The sequence below is a fragment of the Pimephales promelas genome, chromosome 22 (assembly GCF_988280905.1).
Source record: "Pimephales promelas chromosome 22, fPimPro1.hap1.1, whole genome shotgun sequence".
NCBI classification, from domain to species: Eukaryota; Metazoa; Chordata; class Actinopteri; order Cypriniformes; family Leuciscidae; genus Pimephales; species Pimephales promelas.
In genome coordinates this window covers 13,711,140-13,729,825 of record NC_142790.1, presented here as the reverse complement: position 1 = coordinate 13,729,825, position 18,686 = coordinate 13,711,140, and the positions used below count along the sequence as shown (strand labels likewise).

Sequence of the window (18,686 nt, the reverse complement as noted above, 5' to 3'; positions counted from 1 at the left end):
CTGAGCCCAGGGAATTCCTAAGGTTTGCTTTCTGGGGCAAAGCATACCAGTATCGGGTTCTTCCATTCGGCCTAGCTCTATCACCCCACACATTCACGAAATGCGTAGATGCAGCTCTAGCCCCGCTCAGGCTGCAAACCAAACGTATTCTGAATTATATCGACGATTGGCTTATCTTAGCAGAGTCGGAGGTATTTCTGGTTCGGTATCGAGATGTCGTTCTTGCACACATGAAAACTTTGGGGTTGAGGTTGAATGCCAAGAAAAGTGTACTTTCTCCAGGTCAGAGAACCACCTTTCTGGGTGTAGTGCGGGACTCAGTCACAATGAGGGCCGTGCTCTCACCTGCTCATGTCGCTTCGATCCTCACAGCCGTAAAAGAGATAAGGCTAGGCCAGTCGCTCCCTGTAAAACAGTTTCAGAGACTGCTAGGTCTGATGGCAACTGCGTCCAACATTATTCCGTTCGGCCTGCTGTACATGAGACCCTTACAGTGGTGGCTTATGACCAAAGGGTTTTCCCAGAGGGGGAACCCACTTTGAATGATTAAGATAACACAGCGTTGTCTCCGTGCCTTGGTTACATGGACGAAACATTGGTTCCTTTCTCAAGGTCCTGTGCTTAGAAGCTCTTTGCCATCGAGTTTTGCTCTCGACAGATGCTTCTCTCACGGGCTGGGGAGCGGTTATGGAAGGCCGCTCAGCTCAAGGTCTCTGGGCGAGTCGTCATCTTTCATGGCACATAAACCGCCTGGAGATGATGGTTGTCTTCAATGCTTTGAGACATTTCTTAGTAGACCTGAGAGGCCATCACGTGCTTGTTCGTACAGACAACACGTCGGTGGTCTCCTATATAAATCATCAGGGGGGTTTGCATTCGCGTCCACTGTACAAACTGGCACACCAGATTCTCTTGTGGTCCCCAAGGAAGTTTCTATCATTGAGAGTAATCTATGTTCCGGGACATCAGAATGTAGGAGCAGACATCCCGTCGAGACAGGGGCTGAGGCCAGGGGAATAGAGGCTCCACACCAAGGCTCCACATTTGAGGGGTTTATGGCCAGGCTCAGGTGGATCTGTTTGCATCTCAGGATACGACACACTGTCCACTGTGGTTTTCCCTCATGCACCCAACCCCGCTGGGGTTGGACACAATGGTACAGACGTGGCCGAGGCAATGGTTGTGCGCTTTTCCCCCGTTTGCTCTGCTTCCGGGAGTTCTGGAGAAGATCCGCCAGGACAGAGTGAGTGTCTTGTTAGCAGCTCCGTTCTGGCCAAGCCGAATTTGGTTCTCGAACCTTATTTCCCTAGACGGTCCTCCCCTGGAACTGCCAGTCAGGAGGGACCTTCTTTCTTAGCTGGGAGGAGAGATTCTCCATCCACGCCCAGAAGCACTCAATCTGTGGGTCTGGCCTCTGAGGGGAATCTGGGCTCTCGACCGAGGTTGTAGAGACCATTTTAAGCTCCAGAGCTCCATCCACGAGGAAACTTTATGCCCTGAAAAGAAGAGTTTTAACCTCTTGGTGTTTTCAAAGCCAGTGGGTTCCAGTTATTTGCACAGTTCAATACTTGAGTTCCTCCAAGACTGTTTCTCGTCAGGGTTGTCCCCTTCTAAAGGTTTATGTTGCGGCTATCGCTGCCTACCATGCTCCCTCTGCGGGTTTATCTATTGGGAAAGATCCTCTTATTATTTGTTTCCTCTGTGGCACCCTGAGGCTGAGGCCTGCAGTTCATTCCAGAATTTCATCCTGGGATCTGGCTGTTGTTCTAGAAGGTCTATTTGTTGCTCCCTTTGAGCCTCTTGAGTCTGTCTCAGATAAATTTCTGACCCTCAAAACAGTGTTCCTTCTAGCTATTTCCTCTGTAAAATGAGTAGGAGACCTCCATGCCCTGTCTGTGTCTCCTTCATGCCTTGAGTTTGTGCCCGGTATGGCTAAGGCTTTCCTCTATCCCAAACGAGATTATGTTCCTAAGGTTCCAACGAACATACCAAGGCCTATCGTTCTGCTGGCGTCCTGTCCTCCCCCCTTCAAAGATTCAGACCCGGAGAAACTGAACCTCATGTGTCCAGTCAGAGCTCTGGATACCTATGTTCACACTTCACAGATCTTCACGTTCGAGAGAAATTCTGATCAGTTGTAACAGACAGGTTCTCGGATGTATGCTGTTCAGGCATTGTCGTTCCCACAGCGTCATTAACGCATTGTGAGTTCCCTCGAAAGGAAACGTCTCAGGTTACGACTGTAACCATAGTTCCCTGAGATGGGGAATGAGATGATGCGTCACTTTGCCATACGTCTTTCATCCCTGAGATCGACTGCTTTGGCTTTGGAAGCTGACGCGGGGCGATTCCGGATGTGCTTTTATCCTTTCCTGGTCATGACGTCACCAGCCCATGAAACTCATTCCCATACTAGTTGACACAAGTGCTCAGACGCATTCACGCAGGGCCGTTCCCACAGCGTCATTGACGCGTCGTCTCGTTCCCCATCTCAAGGAACTATGGTTATAGTAGTAACCTGAGACATTTTCGAACTCCTCTTAGACAATTTGTCCGACTATCACGAAAATCAATCCAGATCATCTTCAGACCATGCTGGCAAAAATGTATCAAACGCTTTTTGATAAACCCAACCATTCTCGAATAACGCATAAACACATTTGACAAAGAGCAAAATTGGACGCCATGCAATATCTCTGCAATGCTGTAGCATATTTAGACCAAACTTGGAACAAGCATAACCTGAGGCCACTTGCAGCGTTTTAACACAGCATCCCCAACTGGTCTGGAGATATGTAAAATGACTATTTTTGCTTATAACTTCTGAGGGTTTGGCCATAAAATAGGTCTCGTTGAATACTTTCAAAACCGTTATTCCAATCGAGACGAAACTACCTTAGGAATATCAGAATCATAGCAAGTTGACAACACAGATGGGCCAAATGTAAAAATTTTGATTCCAAGTGGCAAAGAAAAAGATTTCACTAAATAATTTTGTTATTTAATTAATAAATAACAAAGTTTAAATTTTATAAGCTCAAATGGTCGCCTTGCTCTGTACTGCGATGCACGTTCTTGACTCTCTTGTTCGAACTCGTTCATCAAAATGAACGATTTTTTTCCGAGTCAATTCGTTCATTGAATGAACCAAATGACTCGCAAAAAAAAAAGTTCATTTTGATGAACGAGTTCGAACAGGAGAGTCACAAACGTGCGTCACAGAACACAGCAAGGCGAGCATTTGAGCTTATAAAATTTTAAATTTGTTATTTATTAATTAAATGAGCGATCGTTTCACTTGATAAGACCCTTATTCATTGTCTGGAATCATTTAAAGTCCTTTGAACAGTTTGCAGTTTGTACTGAAAGTGTCTTTTGGACCTTTTTGAACTGTTTGGTTCCCACTGAAGTCCATTATATGGAGAAAAATCCTGGAATGTTTTCATTAAAAACCTTAATTTCTTTTTGACTGAAGAAAGAATGACATGGACATCTTGGATGACATGGGGGTGAGTAAATTATCAGCAAAAGTGTTTTTTCAAAAGTGAACTCCTCCTTTAAGTTTGAAAATTAATCTGCTATGTCATGTTTATGACAGGTTGTGTTGTCTTAGTAATGTCAAGTTGTCATGACAAAGACACTGACCAGGTTATGATGTATTGGTTTCATAAAGACATCTCAAACTATGTCATATTTGCATTAAAAATATCATAACTTAGCGAATGGCACTTAATGACAGTTATCATAACATGCATAAAACTTCCTTCAGACTCATAACATATGTCATGTCATGATTACGAAGGTGTCATGTCAGTCTTATGCACACCCCTTCAAGTAAAGTGTTACCGAATGTATCAACAACTTTTTAATAGACCAAGCCATTCTCAAATAACACATCATTGAAATTGTAGACATGATGCCAAGCTGATTCAGAAACTCTGCAACACTTTGGCATATTGCTACCAAACTTTGTACTGTATGTGTCATTGTCATCTCACTGATCACTCTATAATAATTTGATAACAGCGCCTCCGATTGTTCAAAAGTGATAAGGAAGTTAATAATATTACACTTTGGCACAATGCACATTGCTACCAAACTTTGTATGCGTCATCGTCATCCTACACTGACCACTCTATAATAATTTGACAGCAGCGCCTCTGATTGTTCAAAAGTATTAAAGAAGTTAATAATATTACAAATTATTGTATTTGTGATATCTCAGCCATTTTGACTAAATTTTTTTCAATTACTCATTGTTACTGAAGCTCATAGCCATACATGCCTCATTAGTCCGTTTGAGGTTTGGCCCTGATAATTGCAGATTGCAATTATATTTTACCCTGTAGCTGGTTGGTTTGGTTCATGGCTACTTAATCAACACACAGTGTAGATTAAGTATATGCAATAAATATGTGCAATATTCCATGCAAATTAATAAACACAGTTGCAAATGAGTAAAAACACCCATCGGTAATGTTATCTGCAGACACTTGCCATGTGGAGTCCAAAAGTGGCAGAAGGGACGTTAGCTAAGGTGGTTTTTACCACAGTCCTATTTGAAACGTCTGTGCTACTAGCACTTTTCTCACGATAAGACTCTTTAGATAGCTAGATATTCACAAAACTGTGAAAAACAGACTATGGCTTAGTTACAGTCCCAATTGTGGCTTGTAAGAGGAATCCCATAAGTGAGTGAGTGTTAAAGGAGAGAATCCTGCAGTTGTTGAAGTGTAAATTGCACCTCTGTCTATTTGCTGACAGCCCCGGCACTTTGTGAGGGGCCCCATGTCAAACCACATCCTCTGTGGCATTCAGTGTCCGCTCAAACAACTGAGACTTTGCCAAGTCTCAGTCACGTCACATATACTGTATCAGACCAACATGACACATAGACAGAACGTCTGGTCCTTCATGTCCTCTAAAGGTGCATTTACATGGACGGCAATTAACTAGAGCACACATATACTTGTCTCAACTTTGCTGTATTGCTAATGAGTTGTTTTAAACGACAAAAATATGGTATTTTAATTGAAAATGAATGAGTTCTAATCTGTTGCTGCTAATCACTATCAGCGTGAACATCCCTTAATGCAGCCTCCTAAATTAAATCTCATAAGCGAGACTTCATTTCAATAGTTTGCCATTGACATGTTGCTAAGCTAACATCGTTAATGTGCATAGATATACGTAGAACTCAAAAATGTATTTTTTTCTTTAAACAAATTCAACTGTCAAAACTAACTGACGAAAATGAATTCATCTCTATTTACACTGAAATTAATCATCATTCATTAAATATAAGTGATTTAGTAGCTCATTAGGTTTTGGAACTGAGCAAATATGAAGAGTTCAGATGCAAAAGCCTCTAAGTGCCATTTGAAATTTTCTTCTTTAATGGTGATTTTTATCAAACTTGTATATTTAAGTTCAGTAATTTCACTTAAATAACAATTAATAGGTAATTATCATTGCCATTTAAGTGAAATTACTAAACTTAAATATACAAGTTTGATAAAAATCATCATTAAAGAAGAAAATTTCAAATGGCATTTAGAGGCTTTTGCATCTGAACTCTTCATATGTTCGTCCACGATTGAAAATCAATCAGTTGGACCCTCTCCACATCAGATATATCTGAAAATTATGAATGGAAACACTTTTTATTTTCCTACTGTATCTGCATGTGAATGTGGCTTGTAGAAGAACAAGACCTTCCACTTCCACGTCGCAAAGTCTTTTAATAAATTGTGAGAGTTGACAAATAACAATTTTGTGGTTTACCAATTTCTTGTGTCACGAGATAGCATGTCCTTCTTCTTGGCTTGTGAATTCTCAGAAACTGTATAGTAACAGTTTCATATTCCCTTACCACACAAGATCACACCAATCCATCACATTTAAAAATAAATAAATAAATAGGCAGAGAAAAGTAGGTTTATCTTAAGCTGAAAGTGCTGCCAAGTTGTATTATATTAAATATATTTAGCATTTTAATAAAAATAAATAAATAAATCAATCATTTTCTTTACATAAATACAAAAACACTTTACATTTACGCTAATTTAAAATATAATTTATACAGTAGAAATAGTAAAAAGCGAAATACCTTAAGGCTTAGGGTAAGGTGAAACCTGAAGAAAAAGGTCCATATATCTGCTGTGAGAAGATAGGCCTGTTTGAAGAAAGTTCACAACATCAAAAACTGTTCAAAAGTTCACTGATAACAATGATGATGATTTATCAAACTTGTATATTAGTATAAGTTCAGTAATTTCACTTAAATAACACTTAATAGATAATCATCATTGCCATTTAAGTGAAATCACTGAACTTAAATACACAAGCTTGATAAAAATTCAAATGGCACTTAGAGGCTTTTGCATCTGAACTCTTCAATTGTTAACTAGGCTATTACTATTGGATCTGTTATCAATGCATGTGCGGATGGCACTCACTATTTTCTCTTTTTTGGACAATACTTTGTAAACCCTAGATAAGGTCGTGCATGGAAATCCCAGTAGATCACCAATTTCTGAAATACTCAGAAATACAACTATGCCGAGTCACTTAAATCACTCTTCTTCCCCATTCTAATGCACAGTTTTAACCTCAGCAGATCGTCTCAACCATCTACATGTATTGCCATGTAATTGGATGATTAGATATTTGTATTAACAAGCAGCTGAACAGGTAAACAAGTAATAAAGAGGCTGGAGAATGTGCATCCATCCATACAGACATACACAAACAAATATTTTTTGCTGATACATTTCATTGCAACCGAAAATTCAACCAACCAAACCAAAATGATATGTGCATCATCTTTTCTCTGAAGCATTTCAGTGGTGCTCCGGCCCCACCCATTACACGACCTGCTTTCCTAAACTCTCTTTCAACATCTGCACTCTTTGTCCCTCAATCCAGAACTGCTGCATGGATACAGGACACACCCTAAAACACTCTCTCTCTCTCCCTCCACAACCCCAAGAGTTTTACTGACAGAATGCAGAGAGCCCTGCAGTGTTTCTCCATCCTCTCTGACATCCATACATGCCCTAACTGCAAAATGACTACGACCCCACCCTTCTCACAGCCTGTAAACCCTTGAGTGCAAGCATGTTAAAACCGTCTGATTTCATTCCCACAGTAGTCAACGAGAACAGAAAAGATAGATCAGCAGATCTTCAATGGTAACACAGTAACAGACTTTTTAGATTAAAAAAAAAAAAAAAAAAATCGTACAAGTTCCAATCTGATAGGCTGAAGTGATACAGTAATCCTTTTGACCAATTTTGACAAAGTCTAGACGCATTATTCTCTATTTCTGTTGTTTTCGAACCGTTTGCACAATTAATATGTTTCTGTGGTAGTCAATTACTGTGACATAATAAATTTCAGACACACCTTGCTTCGGATGATCTTGTGAATAAGCCGCACTTATGACCAGACTTTTTGCATAACGCCACAGCTTAAAGGAACATTACGACTTTTTTTCGTCTTTGGCTTATTCACCATATCCCCCAGAGTTAGATAAGTCCATACATACCTTTTTCATCTCCATGCGTGCTGTAACTCTGTTTGACGCACCCACCACTAGCCTAGCTTAGCACAAAGACTGGATGTAAATGGCTACAGCTAGCATACTAATCTTAATAAGTGACAAAATAACGCAAAAATTTTCCTATTTACATGTTGTGATTTGTTTAGTCAAAGAGAGTACAAATCAAAAGGTTATATGAGACAGCCATCTTTTAACCATTTAAAGATTAGGAACTATATTCTCAGAAGGCAGCACTGCTACTTGGGCGGACTGATAACCGCAGCACCTGAGACGCACCATAGCAGTGCTTCGCCTTCTGAGAATATACACTCACCGGCCACTTTATTAGGTACACCTGTCCAACTGCTCGTTAACACTTAATTTCTAAGCAGCCAATCACATGGCGGCAACTCAGTGCATTTAGGCATGTAGACATGGTCAAGACAATCTCCTGCAGTTCAAACCGAGCATCAGTATGGGGAAGAAAGGTGATTTGAGTGACTTTGAACGTGGCATGATTGTTGGTGCCAGAAGGGCTGGTCTGAGTATTTCAGAAACTGCTAATCTACTGGGATTTTCACGCACAACCATCTCTAGGGTTTACAGAGAATGGTCCGAAAAAGAAAAAAACATCCAGTGAGCGGCAGTTCTGTGGGCGGAAATGCCTTGTTGATGCCAGAGGTCAGAGGAGAATGGCCAGACTGGTTCGAGCTGATAGAAGGGCAACAGTGACTCAAATAACCACCCGTTACAACCAAGGTGGGCAGAAGAGCATCTCTGAACGCACAGTACGTCGAACTTTGAGGCAGATGGGCTACAGCAGCAGAAGACCACACCGGGTGCCACTCCTTTCAGCTAAGAACAAGAAACTGAGGCTACAATTTGCACAAGCTCATCGAAATTGGACAATAGAAGATTGGAAAAACGTTGCCTGGTCTGATGAGTCTCGATTTCTGCTGCGACATTCGGATGGTAGGGTCAGAATTTGGCGTCTACAACATGAAAGCATGGATCCATCCTGCCTTGTATCAACGGTTCAGGCTGGTGGTGGTGGTGTCATGGTGTGGGGAATATTTTCTTGGCACTCTTTGGGCCCCTTGGTACCAATTGAGCATCGTTGCAACGCCACAGCCTACCCGAGTATTGTTGCTGACCACGTCCATCCCTTTATGACCACAATGTACCCAACTTCTGATGGCTACTTTCAGCAGGATAATGCGCCATGTCATAAAGCTGGAATCATCTCAGACTGGTTTCTTGAACATGACAATGAGTTCGCTGTACTCAAATGGCCTCCACAGTCACCAGATCTCAATCCAATAGAGCATCTTTGGGATGTGGTGGAACGGGAGATTCGCATCATGGATGTGCAGCCGACAAATCTGCGGCAACTGTGTGATGCCATCATGTCAATATGGACCAAACTCCCTGAGGAATGCTTCCAGCACCTTGTTGAATCTATGCCACGAAGAATTGAGGCAGTTCTGAAGGCAAAAGGGGGTCCAACCCGTTACTAGCATGGGGTACCTAATAAAGTGGCCGGTGAGTGTAGTTCCCAATGTCTCATATTTCCTTGTTATTTGTACACTCTGTGACTATACAAATCACAACATGTAAATAGGAAAATGGTTGCGTTTTTTGCCTCTTATTAGGATTATGCTAGCTGTAGCCATTTAAATACAGTCTTTATGCTAAGCTAGGCTAGCGGTGGGTGCGTCAGCCAGCGTGAGAGTTACAGCACGCACGGAGATGAAAAAGTTATGTATGGACTTATCTAACTCTTATCTAACTCTAAAGTCCAAAAAAGTCGGAGTGTTCCTTTAATTGCGTATCACCAGATGTGTGCTGATCATTAGCATACACCTTAGCAACACTGCATTTGAAACAAGTAAACATTTCATATTAAAAATGAAAGCATTTTATTTCCTCTTAAGATCATGTCGTCATCACATCTGACACAGATTACGATCTATCACAGTTTTTGAAAGCTAGTTTTCAATCAAAGAAAAAGAACAAAAACAGAAAATTATAACAAGACTTAAATCAAGAACTATAAAAAATATATAAAACTTGAACAGATCTATCAATTAATCTCCATTTTTTTTCATCTCCAAGTACCATTTCAAAACATAATTTAAACTTTTCCTTTACACAAAATCGAACGGACAAATGAATTTGAAACATTTGTTTTCTTTTACATAGAAGAAATGTAATCATTTGCCATGCAGTGGATGTAACATTAAATATTAATTCAAACAAAAATAATATATTTCTCTCTTTTTATATAATTGTGTGTATTTAGATCATATAGATAATATATAGATATATTTATATTCAAGTCAAAACACACCCTCCCTTTATAGGGAAACAAGCTAAATTAAAACATTTACCACAAATATAATCTAACAATGCTTTCATAGCTGCCATCAGTAGCATGGCTGTCTTATTTAAAAACAAGGGATTTCAGCAAAACCATTTTGGCACAGAAAACCACACACAACGCCAGTAGCATCTGCTTTGTAAAAAGACAAGGAAAGATTAGATAAGCTGATTTTTTTCTGTTTCATAAAAAAAAAAGGAAAAACATTCTGTGCATCGCTTTAGTCCAGGAAAGAGAGTGTATGTGCATCTCCTGAGCATTTGCTTGAGGCCAGTGGTGTATGTCCCAGAGTTTGTTGCTACTGCAGCATGCTTTTAATGGTCTTAGTGGTTGACTCGTCATTAAGATGTTTTGTTGTGTACCTGCAGAGAAGACATTCATTATTAATTTTATTTGCTTCAGTATTTTGCCAGGTCAAGTCATCTTCAGCACTGTTGCCAAACAAGGATTATTGTTCAGCAGAGCATAATCATGATCCAATATGCATAAAGTGCACATCTCATGACACTCTCTATGTGGAATATTCCTCACATTAAGCCACCAAAGAAAATATGAAAAAAAAAAAAAAATAAAAAAAATAAAATAAAATAAAATAATTAAATGTGTCTTCACGGTTTTTATAACAAGTGCAGTTGTGTGATGGACACTGACTACATATGATGCTGAGAGTGACACAATAACAACTACTATTTATCATAATATGTAAATGACAATCTAAATAAATTATGATATGACTCTTTTTAAAGGGCTATATGTAAGAATTTGTATGTAATAATCAGAGCATATCCACATCACTATGATCAGATGCTTCTTAACTGCGGTTTTCTATTTGCTGTCATTTTTGTTGCGTTTATTTTGTTATTGAGAGTTATGACAGCACATATTACACAATCATTTAAATGTTGCTCTCAGCGGCATGGACGGCATCTGGATGTTTGTTAAAAGTATATAGCTGTGAAGATATTTTCCAACCTTTTTACTTTTAAGTGAAGAACAAAAAAGACCTTTGTCGTGAGTATGTGAGGACGTTGCATATGCAGCAGTCGCTGGCTAGTTCACATACAGGCAACCGGTGTCGCTAATAACAAGGGTTTCTGAATTGCCCGTTTAATTTGAATAAATTTAATTTGAATTCATAAATGACTATTTAAATTATAACAATTTTAAATTTATAGCATTTCATTTATTGATAAAAAAAAATGAATTTAAATTGTGATGAATAAGATGAATTAGTAGTATAAAAACATACATTTAAATTATAATCATATTTTTTGTATTTTAAACTGATTTAATTTGAATTCATAAATCACTATTTAAATTTATAATATTTTTTTGTTTATTTGAACTTAAATTTATATCATTTCATTTATTGGTTAAAAAAATAATTTAAATTGTGATGAATAAGACTTGTTTTAATAGCTTTCATTATTAGTACAAAAACATCTATTTAAATTTTAATCCTCTTTTTTTGTATTTCAAATTGATTTAATTTGAATTTATAAATCACTATTTAAATTATAAAAAAAATATATTTATTTAAAATTAAATTTATATAATTTCATTTATTGGTTTAAAAATAACTAATTTAATTGTGATAAATAAGACTTGTTTTAATAGCATTCATTATTAGTATAATTCTATTTTTTTGTATCTTTAATTTTTTCACATAAAAATGAATTTTTAAAATAATTCATAATGCAATATAGCTCGTTGTAAACAGGAATGAGAACCTGAAATGGTGAGATTAACTGAATGAGCCACTGAATGTTGTCTTTTTGAACACAGTTACCTGAGAGCATTTAGAAGACCTTCCACACTGTTTGGTGGCTGATCTCGGAGCACTTTAATGCAGCCTTTCATCTGTTTGAGGGGGGGAAAAGCCATGGTTAAGAGTGGCACGGTAATGACAACACTGAACCTCATGAGTCACGACGCTGCGAGAGAGCCATCACCACGTTTTCTAAGCACTATGATTATGAGTCAGTCCTAGTGCCTACAGGGAGGGGGGAACAGTTAGGAGATGGGTTTGCAAGTAACGGGAGATGATGGTGTCACTCACGTCTATTCTGGACGACTTTGCAAATGCGCCGACAGGATGGACGTAGTCGTAAAGTATGATGACCCCGACCATGACACGCAGACAGAAGGAAACGGTTTCATCACTGCTGAAGCGGCTGCGATACTCTCTAAATCAAAAGAAAATCAGAGAATAAGCCAATTATTTACCTCCCAATTTCTATTGGATTGATTCTACTTCATTTTTTAAATGGAACGCATCGGACAGATGAGAAAATGGCAGACTTACGGGGTTTCCAACATAACTTTGCACACGCTTGCCATGGTGCTGAATACATCTGTGGTGTTTTCAATGGGCAAGTATTTATTCTGTTGGGCAAAAGACAAAGAATTGGTTATTCTTTACAAGTTCTTTTTTGAAAATATCACTGAGAATTGAATTTAAACATTTTTGTTACCTCAGAAACAAATTTTGTTGTGCCATCACTTAATGTCTTCAGCATGGGCGTGGCATCAGCATAAAAAAGAGATATCCGATTGGCCAGCTCATTATTCACTTCATTTTCTCCCTCTGCCTGTTTAGACAGATACCAAAAACATTGTCAATGAAGTTAAGCAAAAAGGAACACTAATTTTATTTTAAGAAGAACAGATTTTTCTTTCTGACCCGTTTCTCAGAAATTGTCACCGTCAATGTCTCATGAAAATGATTAATAGTAGACCATAATGGGAACAATGTGAAGATGGATAGGCATCATACGGCTTTTTCTCCTATGTGAAAAATTGTGTCAAAAATGCTAATACATTATTAATGTTCTGCATATTAAAAAATTAGTCTTTCAAAAAAGGGAGTGTATATGTATGGGGAGGGAGTGTATATCAGCCAACGTTTTCTAAGTGCACAAAGCTGGCATTAAAACAATTGAATATCCTTCAATACCATAAGCCATTTTGGTTAATGGGATAGATAGGTTCTGTGGAGAAACAGTGATTTGGGAGAAAGGTGGGAAAGGTGAAGACACCCCCAGATCTAAACAGGAAGTCACGTTTTAGTTATTTCTCAAAATATGTGACAAATAATTGAAAATCTTTTCAGCGCTATGAAATCTGTCTAAGGCCCCGTCCACACTACTGCGTTTTCGTTAAAAAAACTGAGAATTAAAACGAATACGATCTCCGTCCACACCAGCGTTTTATCTGCGTATTAGAAATGATCTCTTTCCACATTAAAACGACTGAAAACGCGGATCACATGACCATTCACCAACACTGGGCATGCGCGTGCCGGTGTAAACAGTGATTGACGAATCAGGGAAGGATTCGTCATGACTGATAACACCCAATCATGGAGCCAAGCGTCAGCCCCTGCGTCAGCGTTTCTGAAGTCCTACGTTTTGTCTCGCCCACACTAAAACGCCCTACGGAAATTCAAAACTAGAGCCAGAGGGATATTATCGGCCGATATTAGGCATTTTCCATAATATCGGTATCGGCAGTTATAATGGCCGATAAATGAATATTAAAAAAATAAAATAAAAATGAACGAAACACGCTTCAATCATCTCTCCTTGGCCTGTTATATTGAAAATGTATGTTTTACAATTTGCAGTATGATGTTATCTATTGCTAAATTATGGCTCATCGTAGACTAGCTAACCACAAAGCTAGCTAATGCCATTATCATCAGTGGAAGACCGCTAACGTTAACATTAATGAGCTTGGAAAACACAATGAACTTTTTCTGCCTAAATAAAGTAATGATTGCCGTATTTATAACTAGCATATCTCAAGTTACAGTCCCTGCATTGTAAAATGTAAGTTATACTGAGTGAACATTTAGACATAGAGAAAAAGTATCAAACGTATCTTGTGCAGAAAAGTTAGCTTTTCTTTTACACGTGTGGGAAATCCAACAATATTTAATGAAAAAAATAATAATAAATATCGGCCGATATATCGGAATATCGGATTTTAAAACCCCAAAATATTTGTATCGGTATCGGCCTTCAAAATCCTTTATCGGTCGGGCTCTATTCAAAACTCAAAACGGAGCTGCAGCGTTTCTAAACTTCTCCGTTTTAGGTCTTCGTTCTTCCCGTTTTAGTCTGTATGGGAGGTGTAAAAGTAGCAAAAGGTCTCAGTTTTTAAACGAAAATGCAGTAGTGTGGACGGGGCCTAAATCAACTGATTTAGCAGTTTCTTGAAAACGCATTTCATAAAAGCATGGAGACAGCCAGACAACAAATGTCATTTTTTATTTAATAAGAATCTTAAACTGCTTTTACCTGCATATTCAGGTATGTCAAATCTAAAAAAAATATTAAACTATAGTCCAAACTGAGGCTAGTGGCAGATGGGTTTCCAAAGTGATGTATTTAGCTCTCTTTCAGTAGTAGGGCCCTGGGGAGCCACCGTGGGGCTTCTGAATTCAGTCTGGAAGAATATGAGGGGAAAACCAGCGTCATTTCACCAAACAAGGTAAGCGGACTGCATGGTGTCCCCCAGGGCTATGTTTGTGGCCCTATCTCAGATCAGATATTTAGTCCTAAGAGGGCAGGACGTCTCTGGGGGGGGGGCAGGCACAAAAGCTGACCACAGATCAGGTGTCGCACTGTATTGGTGCACCTCAATGCACTTCAGTGAGCTTCTCAGAACTCACTCGCTCTCCCAGTGGGAGACCATTTTCTGTTTGGGTCCTCAACAGTCCCCTGAGGGCTGGTGTGTGCAAGAGTGCTTGAGTTGTGTGTGAGAATGGAAAAAGGAAGTGTGTTAGTTATATGGAAGGGGTTTAGATAAAATCAAGAGTTGCTTCAAAGATGTACTTTTATATACATTTTAGGGCTGACAAACGATTAATCGTGATTAATCGCATCCAAAATAAAAGTTTGTGTTTACATAGTATATGTGGGTGCACTGTGTATATTTTGTATAAAAATAAACACACATGCATGTATATTTAATAAAAAAAATTATGTATATGTAAAATATTTATATTTATATATATAATATAAATTATATATAAATCTATATACAGTATATACATGAAAATATTTCTTAAATATTTACATTTATATTTATATACTATGTGTATATATATATATATTAGGGGTGTAACGGTACACAAAAATCACGGTTCGGTACGTACCTCGGTTTTAAAGTCACGGTTCGGTACGTTTTCGATACAGCAAAAAGAAAGAAATGCCAGAGAAATGTCCTATTTGTTTAAAGAAAAAATATTTTTAAATAAGTGTGAGTTTTCCTAGATCTTGAAACTTTCAGGTTTACAAATGGGGGTTATCTTTGAAGGATGAACAAATAATGTTTTGGTCATCACACAAAAAAGGAACAAAAGTTTTCACTGGGGCTGTACCTTTTCAAAAGGTAAACTTTTGTCCATTTCATGAGCTTTTAGGTGTTAATATGTACATTTTGGGTGCTAATATGTACATTTTAAGTGTTAATATGTACATTTAAGTGTTAATATGTACATTTTAGGTGCTAATATGTCCATTTCAGGAGGTAATATGTCAGTTTCATGAGCTAATATGTCCATTTTAGGTGGTAATATGTCCATTTTAGGTGCTAATATGTACCACTAAGGTACCAATATGCAGCCTTTGGGTACAAAAGTGTACCTTTTGAAAAGGTACAGCCCCAGTGACAGCTTTTGTACCTTTTTTTTTCTGAGAGTGCATTAAAAATAATATTTAAATATATATTTATTTATATAATATTTGAATTTTGAAGTGCTGGAAAAAGATGTGTGAAGTACTTGAAAGCATTTCACCATTCCAGCCAAACTGGTTCCAGTTAGTGTTACTATATTAAATCCGTGGTGAATGTTGCTGGTCTGTGGACGAAAGTATTACTAGTTCATTCACGGCACAATGTTTCTCCTGGTTTCCATGACAGCGCTGTTTGATCTAACAGAGATCTACAATAACGAAGAAATGTGAATGCTTCTCACTAGATCTCGCAGCGATGTTATTACCTCAGTGGCAAATTCAAATGTTTTCTTTACTGGATCTCTTAGCGCGGTGTAGTAACAGTTTTGCTTGATCGAGATCGGCTCGCGCTGCACAGATGTTGCTGGTCCGAACTGATAAACGATCCGTGAAGCACATAACGAGTAGCGCAGTTTCGTTCTGCTTTCATTACGCTTGCCATTGATGTTGCGCAACGTTGTGTTGGCCGCGTCAGCACGAATTTTGCCGGCAGGAAAAATGGTCCAAGCAATCGTTCGGTTTGTATGCGTACCGAACCGGAAGCCTCGAACCGAAACGGTTCAATACGAATACATGTACCGTTACACCCCTAATATATATATATATATATATATATATATATATATGAATGAATATATTTGAATGTGTGTGTGTGTGTGGATAAAAGGTTAAAAATGTAGCACAGAAAGATGAATAGAAAAAGAGAAAAAGGGAATGAGAGAAAAAACAATAAAGTCATAGTAATAGAGAGGTGACCGTTTCAATTCTTAAGAAAACTCACAGGAACGTTATTGATCCTCATACGACTTAGGGTCCTCCTGTAATAACTGAAGTCATTCTGAATAGCAGGATTTGTCATCTGAAAAAGAATGAACACCAAATGGACAGTTTAAATGGGTTCTCTTTTTAAAGAAATTGATAATTTTATTTAGCAAGCATTAAATTGATTAAAAAAAAACATGATATACATCTTTACATCAAAAAAATACCCTTTCGAAAAGTAATAATTCATTTCTCTGAGTGACACAATGAAGTTTAATACTCAAAGTTATGGGTTTATAAAACAACCCCTAATTCCAAGTATGAACAATAGTAACAATGATGCTTGCTTTAAAAAGAACAATTAATAAAAAATAAATTGTGTATGTTAGGGTGCTTCAAAGGGAGGCAAATCTCCATGCAATTGCTGGTGTGACAGGACTGAGGTAGACAAATACAGGCCGGTAGCCTAGAAGGCAAAGAACACTTACAGGATTAGCTAAAGCTTTACTTAAATGATCAGGTAATCAGAGCAATCTTTATCTGTCTGGGACCCATGGATCCCCAATTGAAGTATTGTTTAAACCTGAAGTGCAACGCAGTAGACTCGCAGCTTCTGACAGATGGATAAATATGTTTTAACGAAGAGTCATCTTCAGTTTAGTGTTGGGTGACAAATTTTTGTGACAAAGGAGGGGGTGATAATCAAGACGACAGTGGAGATGGATGAGAAGACAAAGGTCAGGGGGAAAAACGACCTCTTTAGGATTGGCAAGAGCAGAGGTCAGCTATAATTATCCCAAATGTTCAGTGAATTTTGGACAGAGATCGTGATTAATAACCCTGTAAAGCCTGAAATACCATATCAAATAATATCCAGAAAAAATCGAATTAATTGAAATGGAACAGGTCAAAAAGTTTACGTATGCGTTTATTTGTTTAGCCCCATATTTGATCAGGCTAGTACGGCTCATTTATTATGATATAGGAAAATATTGAGCGCACACCTCAATTTTATTCAGAGGGCCAAACAAAAATGCTATATTGTACAGTTGCTGTTTTTCATATCGCCATAACTTAGGATGAAATTATGATGGCTTGTTTAATTTAAATCAATAAGATCTTTATAACAGTACGGACTACTTACATGAAAAGCATATAAATATCAGTTGTCATTCTATATCTCCCAACAATGTCTTATGATTATATTTAAATGCTTAGCTTTAAGATCAAAGCTCTGTAGTTTTTATTGTAGGGACAAAATATATAATGCAATGCAATACAATAATAACTGACATATCTGAAAATCGGATGAATAATATTTAATACATTTTTTTTCTCTAAAAAGGATGTATACTATGGGCCTAAGTTGCTTCAGTCCAGTAATTGTTTATCTTAAAAGAGTAGTTCACTTTTAAAAAAACTTTTGCTGATAATTTACTCACCCCCATGTCATCCAAGATGTCCATGTCTTTCTTTCTTCAGTCAAAAAGAAATGAAGGTTTTTGATGAAAACATTACAGGATTTTTCTATATCCTACATATAATGGACTTTACTGGGAAGGAACCAAACGGTTCAAGTTCCAAAAGACAGTTTCAGAGCAAACTGAAAACTGTTCAAAGGACTTTAAACGATTCCAGATGATGAATAAGGGTCTTATCAAGCGAAATGATCGCTCATTAAAAACAAAAAATAACAAAGTTTAAGTTTTATAAGCTCAAATGGTTGCCTTGCTCTGTTCTGTGATGCGCGTTCGTGATTCCCCTGTTCGAACTCGTTAATCAAAATGAACGAATCTATTCGAGTCAATTCGTTCCTTTTCGTTCGTTGAATGAACCAAATGACACAAAAAAAATACTTGTTCCAGGGTTTCTGCATAATTCACAAAGACAAATTTAAGACTTTTTAAGACCACTATGAATGAAATTTAAGACCTATATCACAACAACAACAAAAAAAAAAACGTACAAAGGAAACGCGTAACGAGTCTCAAAATTATTCGCAAAGTAATTTAATTTATTCAAACTGAACATTCGGCAAAAATCAGTACAAACAGTCCCGTGATTTTGGAAATTTGTTCTGTTTTTATAAAATCCCCTATTCCAAAGCGCGTAATGTAGACCGTTTTATCTTTCCCGCACCTGAAGGAAATATTGTTTGAAACAATGTAGGACTGGTGTCTTGTCGCCGTGTGAAGAACCCAGAGCAGCTCCGCTGTTTGCTCCGATCAAAAAGCAAAATCCAAATCAGCAAAATCGGATC

General features: G+C 37.9%; 1 protein-coding gene across 3 annotated transcripts in view; it reads right to left on the bottom strand.

Moving 5' to 3' along the window:
• Nucleotides 1-9,438: 9,438 nt before the first annotated feature.
• cyribb (CYFIP related Rac1 interactor Bb) overlaps nucleotides 9,439-18,686 on the bottom strand; it is a 71,755-nt gene continuing 62,507 nt past the window's right edge. For all 3 annotated transcript variants that reach the window (XM_039666914.2, XM_039666916.2, XM_039666915.2), the window contains 6 exons: nucleotides 16,446-16,523; nucleotides 12,398-12,514; nucleotides 12,229-12,308; nucleotides 11,983-12,109; nucleotides 11,713-11,783; nucleotides 9,439-10,285 (listed from right to left, as the gene is read on the bottom strand). In XM_039666914.2, the coding sequence (XP_039522848.1) occupies nucleotides 10,222-10,285; nucleotides 11,713-11,783; nucleotides 11,983-12,109; nucleotides 12,229-12,308; nucleotides 12,398-12,514; nucleotides 16,446-16,523 (537 nt within the window). In that variant the 3' untranslated portion in view covers nucleotides 9,439-10,221. The remainder of the gene's footprint in view (nucleotides 10,286-11,712; nucleotides 11,784-11,982; nucleotides 12,110-12,228; nucleotides 12,309-12,397; nucleotides 12,515-16,445; nucleotides 16,524-18,686) is intronic.